Genomic DNA, 13,263 nt, shown 5'->3' on the forward strand with positions numbered 1-13,263 from the left:
TGGTGTTTCTCCGTGGGATTGGTGTACAGTCAGCTGATCTGGTGCTATCACTTCCCCTACTTTGAAAGTCTCTACCCTTCCAGATTCAGCACTAGTTTCTCGTCCTCAGATCTACCTAATACTACCATGTAAAATAACCTTCTATGGAGTTTCCCACATGGCCTCTCAAAGTAATGATGGCACTGTTAGTACAGGTTGGAAAAGTGGGTCGGCCTCTCTGGCACAGATCTTATCCAAGTTAGGGTCTAACTGGAGGGCAGAAATGTCTTTGTTCCAATTGTAAAACTTTGCGAAAGTTACATGTGGTGTCCCTCAGGAATTTTTCCGCGGTCCCCTTTTCATCCAAACTACACAAAATTGTCATATTTATGCAGACGACACACAACTTTTCACAACTCAATGAAGGTAAAACCAAAATGCCTACTTTTATTCCAAAAACCCATAGTTTTGGTACCTGAAAAAACTTCGTAGTTCACATCTTTGTAATCATCAATCTGCTTCAATGTCTCTGATCTCAACAAATAACTAATGAATATCTACAGATATTCCGAAGTACAGCTGACTCTTTTGCAGGCCAGATACTGATTTCCCCAAGAATTAACCAAATTTTATGACATCTCAAAAGCCTCAGGAAATTCTAAGTTTGAGATATTTATGACCAGAGGTTATGTTAAAATGAGTAATGGCATGACTGATGAGGAGTGTGTGTGTGTGTGTGTGTGTGTGTGTGTGTGTGTGTGTGTGTGTGTGTGTGTGCGTGCGTGCGTTACCTTTTCTGTGGAATACAGCATTGAGGAAGTCTTGGGCTTGTCTCTCCAGCCGGCTGATCCGATGCTGCTCCTGTTTGAAGTCTTCACACTCCGACAGCACCTGGCTGCCTCCACCTCTCTCTACGCCGTACTCCTACACAGAAAAATGCATAGAGACAAATGAGTGAGTAAAGGCCTGTTCTGTCAAAAAATAAACTCCTCATATGCTCGATGTCTGGGAAGATTCTCAGTCATCCAGGTGATAGATATCCAAGGAAGGTTAAAATCAGCAGCAACTAGACATTCATTTTAATTTTGACTGTTTAATCACATCCAGGTGTAGATTTCCATAGTTCTACCCTGCTGTGTAAGCCAATAGAAGATGTGTTGTAGCTGCAGGTACACGTAAAACCATCCATCCCTTTGGCCTGAAAATGGTAGACGCTGCTCCAATTCTATAGGTGCATATATTGATTTTGAGTGTGTTGGTCTTTGCTCATAATGAAACACATTTTCACTGGCAAGAAAAATATTAATTTTTTTAATGTTCACATTCATAATTGTAGGGCTGCAACTCACAATTGTCATTATTGATTAACATGTCAATTATATCTCATTTTATCACTCAATTAATTGTGGAATAATAAAGGTGAAATCTTCAGATGTCCAGTCTAAAACCCAAACATACTTAATTTATAGTGACATAAAACAGATAAATCCTTGCATTTGAGAACGTAGAACCAGCGAATGTACCGTAAATAATGGTGATTAAAATGATTGTTGAGTATTAATTCATCAATCATTTCAGCACACATTGTTTGTGTATTTTAATGTACATATGAATTGCCAACAGCCGATTTTGTAGGTCTCTGAGAATTTTAAGATGATGTTTTAAATTGTACTGATTTACTATTTTTGGATGTATGGATTTGAAAAATCCTATATAAAAAAAAATCTTATCGCTCTACTGTGGCAATCCACAAATAATTTTGTGTTTTACAAGTGATACATAGTCTTGTCCTAAACTCTGCTCCCTCCTGCCGCTGCTTGTCAGTTCTTTGAGCCATCTGAGTGCTCCCCCAACACCACCTGGCACTTAGCATCGTCTGGTGAGTGCTAGTTACAAACTGCTGTGAAGTCACATTTTGGGAAAGGAACGGGGTGAACACAATCATTAATCAGCCAGTGCCACTGTGCAGAATAAAAAACAAAGTGTCATGTGAAAACAAGCTAATAACCAATAAAATGACACTACTGGGAGAAGTGGTGTCACGACAGCTCACTTCTCTGCTGAGGTGCTGTTGTTGGAGGCGGGCCTTTTCAAGCTGACAGCCAATCAAACGGCTTCCACAGGATAGCCAAGGTTCAGAGCCTAAAGAGGCAAGGGTCTGCTAATGAGAGATTATTATGAAAAGAACAACCACAGAGAGAGAATGTGATTTCAGCCTCTGAAACGGAGACAGGGTTAATACCAGTGTGTGTTGCGGTTATGAGTTGTAGTGAGTGTGTTGTTATTGTCTTTACAACACTAAACAGGGAACTTCAATGTTTGTCGGTCTGTTTTCATCAATGGCAAGAGTCAAAGCAACAAACGGAGATGAGAGTGTGTTTAAGGCTTTCACTATTCCTCCCTCTCTTTAGTAACCCTCTCTTTAGTTGAACCCCCTCAGCTCTCTCTGTCTGCTGGCAGTTTGCATGGCTTCAGATCAATGAATCAATTGTTGACGCCCACTGAAGCTCCTCTTGCATTTTACAAACAAGCACAGGGTAATAACAGTGAGACAGAGAGAGCTCGCGGATGAATAAAAGATGAAAACTGTGTTGAGTGCGAAGAGGAATACAATTATGGCCACTGCAAATTTTGTCTTATTATGATTTGCACACTGTAAAGTGGCTAATGTAATTATTGACCAGTCAGACAACACTGCTGAAGAGATCTCCTGTAATCCCTTTTGGGATTTGTTTAATTGATTTTGCTCTGTTGATTGATTTAGATTTTTTTTCCAAGTCGTATCTGTAATTACTGTATTACACACAGGTTCTTGTCTTGTTGTTGTCTTGCAACAACAATGTGATGTTTTGAGCGTTAGCATGGCTTTATTAGCATGAGCAGAGAGATACAAAAAAAAGGTACACAAGAGACAGTGAGAGACAGATGGAGGGGGTTGAAGGAGGTTGGTGGGGGTGTGAATCAAGGATGTTTTTAGGAGACAGATGGCTGGCCTCAGAGGTCGGACTGGGGTCAAGTTGAAAACAAGCAACTGGCAGAGGGAAGGACGCCCCCCCTAACTTCCTTCCCTCCCTCATTCACTTGTTCAGTCACATCCCTAAAATAAAGACGGAGATGGAAAACATGGACAAGAAGTCCTCATAAAGGACTAAAGAATAATGGCAAGGTAGAACATCAAGATTTCCATGACAACTGAGCAAACTCCCTCTGTGAATGGTGTGTTGAGGCCAAAAGCTCCAGAACGAGTGATGAAGTCGACCTTGAGGTGAGATTGTTTGGTCAACAACCTATGAGACGCAGAAAATAGATGTTTTGTTTCCGTTTAACAGTTGCACATGTTTATTCAAAGTTCTGCAAAATAAAACTGATTCAGTGCATCATGATAGTGATGAGAGAAGGGGGTGACATGCAACAAGGGTCCATTGCAGTTACCCCCAACATCCCTGCTCTTTTTGTTCTTTATTGCGCATTGGAGTGGAGGCCTGTAATGGTGAGTGGCTGCGTCACATGAATGCTTTGTCTACAGCAGAAGCAGGCACCACAATGTCCATAAATGTGCATATGCATGGGTGTATTAAGTAGCAGTTCAATAAATGTATAACTGTTTTATAGATACTATATAAGCCGATAAGAAACTCCGAGAAGAAGCGCTGGAGTCTTTTTACACCCATCTCACCATCTTCCTCCTTTCACATACATGCACACACCAACACATATATACACACTCACACCTCCAAATCTTTATGTCGCATTGCTTTCATAAGCTAAATTGGGGTCAAGACCATGATGCCTGAACAACACAAATACCAAGTATGCAGGAGGAGGAGGAGGAGGAGGAGAAGAGACAAAGATGTGGAGCTTCCAACAGAAGGCTGAAAAAATTGAGGCAGACAAAAAGACACAAAACGTGTGGACAAAGGAAAGAAATTACTTCACAGAAGAAATTACTTCAGAAAAGTGCTATATAGCAGAATTCGTCTCTATTCTGCAGAATATTCTTATGAAAAAATGTAATGGAAATATGCATTGATTTACATTCTATTTTGTTGTCTTATGTTACAAGGAAACGTCCTCCCCCGCCCCCAATGTTATCTATCACACACAAAAAGTAGTGAAAGCACATGTTCTTCGGTTGCTTTATTATATTTTCTACACAGTACATATTCTTAAATATGTTTGAGATGTATTTTTTTCCAAACCAAAATTAATTAGTTGTAAGCCTTGGATAAAAATAGTCTGTCAAATGCTGCATAGTTCATATTTTAAACCCAATAATTAATACTATATATATACTGTGGTTTAAAAGTAAAAAAAAAAAATCTTCATTTTCATAAAACCTAATAATTTGACATTTTGAGAATTATGCTTATTATCTTTCTTGCTGAGAGTAAGATGTGAAACTACAGCTGGGAATCAGTTAGCTTGGCATGACAAAGTCCGGGATTTGTGTGCGCCGTGGTACGGCTGCCGGAGCAAATCGCTGCCATTGTAGTCAATGCTTGTGCTCACACCAGAAGCGCCGCAGCGCGTCCCAGAAGTGTCCCAGAAGCGGCTCTCCGCTGCGCAAAGAATAGGCAGCCGGTCTATTTCAGGAAGTCAGACACAGAATCCGGTCGATTTTCAAAATAAAATACCTTGTACAGACTCCCGATAATATATATATAAACAACAAACACAGTTAAGCCAGACCAAAAAAGAACAATTTAACTATGTAGCCTTCTTACCCACTGTAGAAGCACAATCATCAAGAACAACTTACTAAATCTAAACAATTCAGCAAAATCAGGCAGGGAAAATGCTCTTATTCTGAAATACTCCATGTGGGAAATTCGGCCCTGCGGGAAACTGGGGGAAAACGGTTCACAGAGCGCTGTGATGGGTTGTAGAAGCACACAAATGACAAATAAACAACAAGTCAACAATGTGGGGCAGGCTAAACGCTCCGCCACTGAAACGCTTCTGAAATACTTCCAATGTGAGTGGACGCAGGGCTGAGGACGGGTCAAAACCGCGGCCGTGGCGTGGCGCACCCGCTGCCTGTGTGACTCCGAGGTAAGCAGGGGAAACTAACAGCCTGGGTCTCTCCAAAGGTAAAAAAATAAAATTTAAATAAATCTGTCAACCAGCACCTTTAAATTTTACTAATTACTATGTTCTCATTTGTTTAGTATGTATACACACACAGTTATCGGTGTTTCCATCGGTGGATCCACTCCTGTGTCACCCTCTACTGTACAATGGCAAGTTGTGTTTTCAAAGGGAGTTCCAGTCTTTATGCTAAGCTAAGCTAACTGCCTGCTGGTTCTCTCTCCATATTTACTGCACAGATATGAGAGTGATATTAATCCTCTCATCTAACTCTTAGTAAGAAAGCTGAGAGATAGAAGAGAAAGGCTACTTGCTGCATACAATACTATACTATACTATACTATAAAGGACAAGACAGACACTTCAGTTAAGGGCATACTGCATTTAAAAAGTCTGAGGAAAACCTCAGCCCGGGCCAGCTCGAGTCAGTTTGAACCCAGGACCTTTATGCTGTGAGGTGAAAGTGATAACACCCACCAGGTTTCAACATGAATTAAAGCCATGTAATGACAAAAGACGTCATTGCATGGCTACAAACGACGACAAAATATTGTGACATCTCCTACCTTGACTTTCTCGTGTCTTAAGCAGCAGAAAAGACAGTTTTCATCGAAGGACCAGTCAGACACTTCCTCAGGCTCGCAGTCTGGATAAGAGAGGGAGACAGAAAGAAACAGCGTTAAAGCATGACAAACTCCGAATCCAATAATCCCACAGTCAACTTGATTATAGACATTCAGCAGTCAGGGGACTTTTGGCCTATACCAAAAAAAGCCAACTTTTGAGGTTGTGGTTTTAGCTTTCCAAAATCCCAACTATACACAGTTCATATGTCCAGTCCTGTTATCAAGCAAAGTATGGAGCACAAAAGAAAGAGCCAAACGGCCTTCTTTCTCCCATTTCCCCCCCTTGGTTTTTCTTTTCGATATACAGTAGGTTCATATTTTGGTATTGTTTGCACTGTGTGTGACTCTTGTATTAGTTCAGTTTAAATATCCAGATACAGGCTGAATCTTAAAACCAGCTGTAATTCAGGTGCAGATGAATCAACAGAGTAATCCAAACACACTGTCTGTTTTCATTCAACATCCAGCAGAGAGTGACAGCTGAGGGCCCACAAACGACAACAGCAAGAGCATTAAAATTATTCACTTTTAATTACAGCCAGTGATTAAATTATAGCGATGACTAACTTTATATGTCAAGTATGCTGTGAAAAAATTAACCACTCCTGTGATTGACAGATAAGCTCAATTCACTATTGAATACATCGTTGCCTAAAGACCATCAACACTGCATGAATGCTTATGTGTGTGTGTGTGTTTGTGAAGAATTCATGCCCTAAAGCACGATTTGCAAAGAACTAATCACCCCTTTCCAAGACTGAATTCTGTTAAACATATTCAGTGGGATGAGGAAATTTACTGCTGTCTCCTGGTAGTTCAGTTGCTCATTATGAAGCTTAAACATCCTGCTTTCAGTCCTCTCTCTTTCCTCACAGCTTTTTCCTGTCTCTTTGGACTATAAAGCGGAGAAGTTTTAAGCCTACATTTTATGCATGAAAGAATGCAATAAAAGAAGAAAAATTGTAAATACATAATAATTTATTTTAGAGCAGCAAGGATTAGTCAGATAATTTATTAGTCAACAGAAAATTCTGCCCAAAACTTCCTTCCCAATTTCATTGGCGAGTTTCATTATTGGAGACTGTTCCCACCCTTTACATGCTGAGTTTCAGCTCCTCCCCTCTGGATGTCGGTTTGCTGCCACTAGGTGTAGAACCAAACGATATAGGAATATTTTTGTTCCCGCTGCCATAGAATTAATGAATAAAAATAGCAGTAGATGACACTCTTTGTTATGTATAGCATCTTATGTGTTTTAGCCAGAGAGGGCGGGCGGGTAAGGAGGGTGGGGGTTAGGGGGTGGTGGTGTAGAGGCACACTGCCATGTTCCTTTTAGAAGTTTTAGGCTTTGGATATTTTATAATGTTCTATGCTTATTGTTTGTTTTGATGTTTTTATGTATGGATTGCCGAAAGTCTCCTGTCTGCCCAAAGTTTACCCTCGGGTACTAATAAAGACACCTTGACCTTGACCTTGACCTAAAGTTTAAGAGAGATTTTACAATTTTACAAGAGTTCTTCAAGGGTCCTCTCATTTCCTATTAACCTAGAAGTGACCCTGTCCAGATTAACTTCAGTCTAACGGGGCATGTGTAGCATCCCTGTCTTGGGTTTGTGTGTCAATATGTCAGAGTGGAACCAAGTGCACTCACTATCAGTTAAGAGGACAAAGATAATTAAAAAAGAAAACGTGAAATTATAGAGACCACATAAAAGGGAATGATTAAATTTTTTTTTTTTTAAATAATTACAGATTTAAATCAATCAACATTTTCGGCAATCAACAATTCGTCATCAATGGTTGCTCATATCAGTATTTATCCTGTGCTTGTGGGCTTATGATTGATTCAGATGATGCCAACTGTCAACTGAGAATCAATTCAGGTCACTAATGTGTTACACACATTATATACATGCTTGAGTCTTCATACTTACAAAATGTAAATGCATTTGATCACCTTTTGAACTAAGAGAGAGAGACAGGAGACTGCCGTCGACTTGGTTACAGCTGAGCTGTTGCCATGGTGCTACACTTCTTTTAAAATCCCCCAGTTTGGTCCAAAACCACATCAGTAGAATGACAGAGACATATACAGAGAGAGAGAGAGAGAGGAAGCACTGAGGAGAGAAGGAAAGAAGGAGTGGGTTACAGACAGGAGGAAAAAGAAGGCAGAGTCAGCTCCACAGAGAGAGGACGAACAGAGAAACACAAGAACAAAATCAATGTGGTCACAGTATACTGTGAACATACAATACGTGTCACATCACAACCTCCTATCGCCACAGTGTCACCTGTTCAGCAGCTTAGAAGTGCAGCTGAAGCCAAGCTGTAAGTGTTCATCATCCCTGAGGATGGTGGAACACTCTCAACATCCTGGTGATGTGCTTTGTTGAATATCAATGAATACAACAACCCTGTTCACACAGGATCGCCGTTACCTGGAGACCTGTTATGAGTGTGTGATATAGGAATTTATACTTTTGTTATGGGATAGGATAAACCTTAAGTCTGTGTTTCTTGTTGCCCTTTTAGCCTCCAGAATTTCCAGCCAAAATGCAACATGCTGCCATTAATAAATTCCTCTGCAGCCTCCTTAGTTCCTGATCCAGAGGAGGAAAGACACAATTTTGAAGACAAACAAGAAAAAACAAAAAGAGAGAAGGGAAAAAAAGAATCCATCCAACAAACAAATCCTAATTTATGAGATGCCAGAAACTTAAATAGTCAGATAAACTGTGTTTGCTGAAATATGAATGTACGTTGCAGTTTACATGGTCAGCAGCTTTACATGTATACTTTACAACACAGCTAACCTTTATGCAAACTTCAGAATTTCTAATGGATTTATTTTACTGTTCTTTGCAGCTATTGATTTCGATTCCTTTCTGAACATAAAACTTGCTTGAGCAGTGTCATCTATCTCTGTGAACATCAAGTCTTTTGTCAGATGCATAAATCTACATTAGTGTAATTGTTATGACAAATATTATGAGAATTACAAGATCCTCAGTCTGACCATGTATAGCCATGCAACAATAATGTAACAATGCAAAATATGAATGCAGATTAGATGTTCAATGTGAAGGATTACACTCACAATAAAGTGAGTTTTAAGACCCTGCTAACTGATTTTCATTCCACCCAGAAATGAATGAAAACTAATGGCTATCCTGCATGCGTTATAGTAAAATATTAAGAATATGATTTGGAGTTAAGAGTAACTTAATACCACAGTGAAAAACATAGTTTCACTGCCCTTTCTAGTGGGAAACTATGGGTCTGTTGCACCTCTGACCACACACATCGGTGATACACTCTTATAATGCTTCAAGGTGTAAAGTTAAATCACTGGTGATGAGCAAAAACAAGATTTTTAGTAGCTCTTAAATCGCTTTTTAAGAAACATCCACTAAAAAAAAGTGATATGGTCCTTTTTAGAATACTTATGACTTCTGCAGTAATTAAAAGTCAGTAGAGAAACCATACAAGGTCTGCTAGGTCACACACTATTCATTTTCCATCTGAACCCATTTTTCCCTATGTGTGTGTATATAAACGGCAGGTCATGCACGCTTTGTTCCTTATAATACAGCAGATCACATCTCTGGCTTTTCCAATCACAGTCCACTTTCCGCTCACAGTCCTGTGACAGTCTATTACTATCTCTCTCTCGCTCGCTCTCTCTCTCTCACTTGTTCGGTCTCTGTCTCTCGCTGTAATGAAAAGGTCAAAGGTGAGCTGTGTGTTTAACCCTGTGGTTGTGCTGCTTACAATAACCCTGGGAAGGCGCCAATTAGCTCCAGTCCCACTGCTAACGTGACCCCCCTTTTTCACAGTAGTCAAGTTTCTGTGTGTGTTTGTGTGCGAGTTTCTGAGCTCAAGGAAGATGTTGACTTTGTTTACATGAATCTTTTAGTGTGTGTGTGTTTCTGCTCAACAGTCAGTGTGTTTACATACACTTAAATAATCAGGTTACTGTTACTACAGCAAGAGATTCTGCATTTGCTAGAAAGACTGATCATGCGGTCTGTACCAGTGGTACTTAAGGACCTAAAGATTTTATGGACAAATGACACCGGAGTTAAATCAAGACAACTAACTAATATAATGCCCCAGGGTCAGCGTGAATACATGAATACAACATGGTCCGATGGCAACCTTTAGCCTTTTTTCTTGACGATGACTCACTGCAACAAAAGCAACAAGCATGTATACCCCTTCTTGAAACAAAAGTGCCACAATGAAATCAGGGAAATGTAGGAAATCACTAATCACTGATGTAGAATAAGATAAGGAGGGAAATCAAAATTGATGCACAGCTTTATTTTTTCTTCAATGTGTGAATGTTTAAATGCCACAAAATGTAACTTTAATGTTGTTACACATTTATGAAATCTAGTGTTGTTAGTGTGTCTTTGTGTGGTGTGAGTTTAAAATATATAAATAAATAAATATAAAATAAGCAATGCCTGCTTTACAAAGGAGATAAAAACCATGACCCCAATTGGGAAAAGGCTAATGGGTCAGGGGTCAAGGTTAGGGCTAGGGCATCGTTAGGCAAGTAGTGGTTATGGTTGGTAAGTGTGATGCATGAGTGAAAATTATGTACAAAAGTCTGAAATATTCTAAAAATGCCTCAAGTTGGTGGGGGAGGGGTCACATGACTCCACGACACCATGTTGACCCAGTTTTTTGTGTGAGTGAGGGAGAGAGAGATCAATCTGGGTGTGTAGGTGGGACTGGTCTTTGCTAAATTTATTCTCATGATATCCATATCAAAGTAGTAATCCTTTGAGAATAATAATAATAACAATAATAATAATAATAATTACTCATTTAGCTGACGCTTTTATCTAAAGCAACTTACAATTACTATATATGTCAGAGGTTGCACGCCTCTGGAGCAACTAGGACATAAGTGTGTTGCTCAGCATCACATTGGCGATTGTCGTGGTTGGAATCTAACCCAGGTCTTCCACATCACCAGAGACAGTGATTCAGATAACAGTTTTGGTTACCTCTACCATATTGTATGGTATATGAGTGCATGTTGTTTTTCCTTTTCACAGGGCCTGTGAAATGCTGAAATTCTATGCTGCCTAAATAACATAAATACATACCCAGACACACAAACCGCACACACACAAAATGAATTTTACATCAAACATACATGAAATTACTTTACATGTACATTTACTCATTTGGCAGATGCTTTTATCCCAACGACTTACATGTGAGAACCAGAATTGCATCATAGCTGTACAGATGGCGACGTCTATCTGTCCAAAACCAGTGGTAAGGATCTAGGAATATCAAAGTTGTGTGTATGGGCCTTTCCAAAACTAGACTCTCGCCACTTCCACTCCGACACGGAGTGAACTCTGGTCGAAGTCACCCTCCAGGCCAAATCGAGCACCCTAACCCGCGTAGGGTTTAAATACAGGGACAACTTTCGGACAAACTACCCTCTCTCCCCAGCGTTACCGCTGCACTCACTGCTATAATACGTGTATCAAATAAACAACAGTGGTATTAAGATTCGGGATTGATGTTGAGGAAAGTGTGTTCTTTGCAATAACGAAACTGAAAGCATTTGTCATTCATTTTGTGTTCGTGTCGAACATGACTTTATATATTTACGAAAAATACATATATTCTTTTATGAAAAGATTGATATTCATTGTAAGAAAAGAAAAGCCTATATATTTGAACCTCTTTAAATTGGACATTATGAAAAATGTTACCTTCACAAATACAACATTTCAATATAAATCATATGGGCTACGTTGTTAAGCTGTGAAAGGTGACGTGACAATGTTAGTGTAGTTAACACATGTGAACCGGCGAAGTCACACGGAACGCAAAATGAAAGAAAGGTCCCCCATCGCGTAGCAAAGGGTGTTACACATCTTCAACAAGCCAGCATCGGTGCTGACTCGGCATTTGAGGGTTTAACAACCCACTACCACCCAGCCCTCATTGGTTTCGGATGGCACTCAATGTTCGCATGAACGCGTATGTAGGGAGAGGGAGTAGCAAGCAGTTTTGGAAAGGCCTTATGTCTGTTCATGTCTCTTTCAAGCAGCAAGAGGTTTTTCCGCATTGGATCCTCATCTTCTGAGCGTCATTTTCTCTGATCAGCCTCATCTTTTACAGTGTAAAGCAGGTAAACTAAACACTAATCCTAATGTAAAAAATACTTGTGTGAATACAATTATTCACATAAAATTCTATCTGTGGTGTTGATCTGTCACATTAGCTGATGTTGGCTGCCGACTGTAGAAAAAAGACAATCTTATCTTATCTTATTCTCATTTAGCATCTTAACTAGAATCAGAACATCTCTGCCCACTTGAGACCAGTCAAAGAGATCACCAGAAACCAGCTTCATCAGCTAGTGCCATCTGTCAGGTTTTTTTACAGCCTGAGTTTGGCATAAATTAAACATGGATGTTGCATAAATTAATCATATTGTTATGTATTCTAAGCCTGCTCTTTTGCTCATTGTCACTTGGGCATATTTACCCAACATCCATTCAGGCTCTCATACTTAGTTATAAGTTAGATTTGAGTTTCTGCAAATAAAACATGTATCCATGCATGTTAAATAATGGTTATGATTGATCTAACAAGGTACAGGCAAAATGTCCATACAATGATAATAGAAAATAATGCCCTAGAGGCCATTTGCAGGAAGCCATATATATGTATATATGTATACATGTGTCTGCCAGTGGTGTTTTTTAAGAAATGAAATATTTTTTGTTTTTCTGTGGATTTACAATACTATAAATAAGTATACACAATAAACACAGATAAACACTCACACCTTTTTACAGATTTGTTTGTTTTATTTCGTTCACGTGTGCAGTTTCTTGTCATTACTGTTTTATCAGCTGTAATTCTGTTTTGATTTGTAAAAGAAAGATTGTTGAACATGAAATTGTGACTTGCAATCTGACCAAGTGTGTTCTTAATTAGTATGAATTTGTATTTGTGAATGCTTATTTGTTCACGTTTACCTTGGAAAAGGGTGATGTCTTTGACTACTCCCGGCCCAAACAAGCCTTCCAAGATGCTTTCAAAGCCTGTGAAAAGAGATTTGATGTTAATGCAAGCTGACATGTTACCATCAAAACAGCAGATATAATACTGTGTAAAACAATAACTGTTAAGAAAAAAAGAAATGTCAGACAGGTTAAAATAACTCCAGCATTATTTTCAAAACGCTGTATTTACATTATTTTTTTTAACCATTATTTTATCTTATCTTCTGAAGGGTGAGGAACATAAATTTTGTTATTTATGTCGTTTTCCTGCAGGACAGATTTTGCTGATGCACAGCATCCACTGCTCACACAGCAGCACCAAAAAACCTAAACATCAACAAAAAAACCCCCAAATAAAACTGAATGAATAAAAATAGCAGCACAAAGCAAAATGTAATCTTGAAACCTTGTGATAAATTTAGTGGACATAAATAAACATTTACATATATTTTATGAAAACTGACAACAATAGTAAAATACATGATTGTGTGTACACAGACGCAAATGTACATAAATTCAGA

The 13,263-nt window shown here is 39.1% G+C and overlaps 1 protein-coding gene across 1 annotated transcript in view; it reads right to left on the bottom strand.

The window, feature by feature from the left end:
* The window catches only part of lcor (ligand dependent nuclear receptor corepressor), an 82,100-nt gene that overhangs the window by 25,623 nt on the left and 43,214 nt on the right, over positions 1–13,263 (bottom strand). Inside the window, exons 2-4 of the mRNA XM_038711919.1 lie at positions 12,716–12,781; positions 5,634–5,713; positions 771–903 (exon numbers count right to left, since the gene is read on the bottom strand). Of these exons, the coding sequence (XP_038567847.1) occupies positions 771–903; positions 5,634–5,713; positions 12,716–12,781 (279 nt within the window). The remainder of the gene's footprint in view (positions 1–770; positions 904–5,633; positions 5,714–12,715; positions 12,782–13,263) is intronic.

Source organism: Micropterus salmoides, unplaced genomic scaffold (assembly GCF_014851395.1).
Source record: "Micropterus salmoides isolate LMB-PRFRI ecotype aquatic unplaced genomic scaffold, ASM1485139v1 Ms_hic_scaffold_1, whole genome shotgun sequence".
Taxonomy (NCBI): domain Eukaryota; kingdom Metazoa; phylum Chordata; class Actinopteri; order Centrarchiformes; family Centrarchidae; genus Micropterus; species Micropterus salmoides.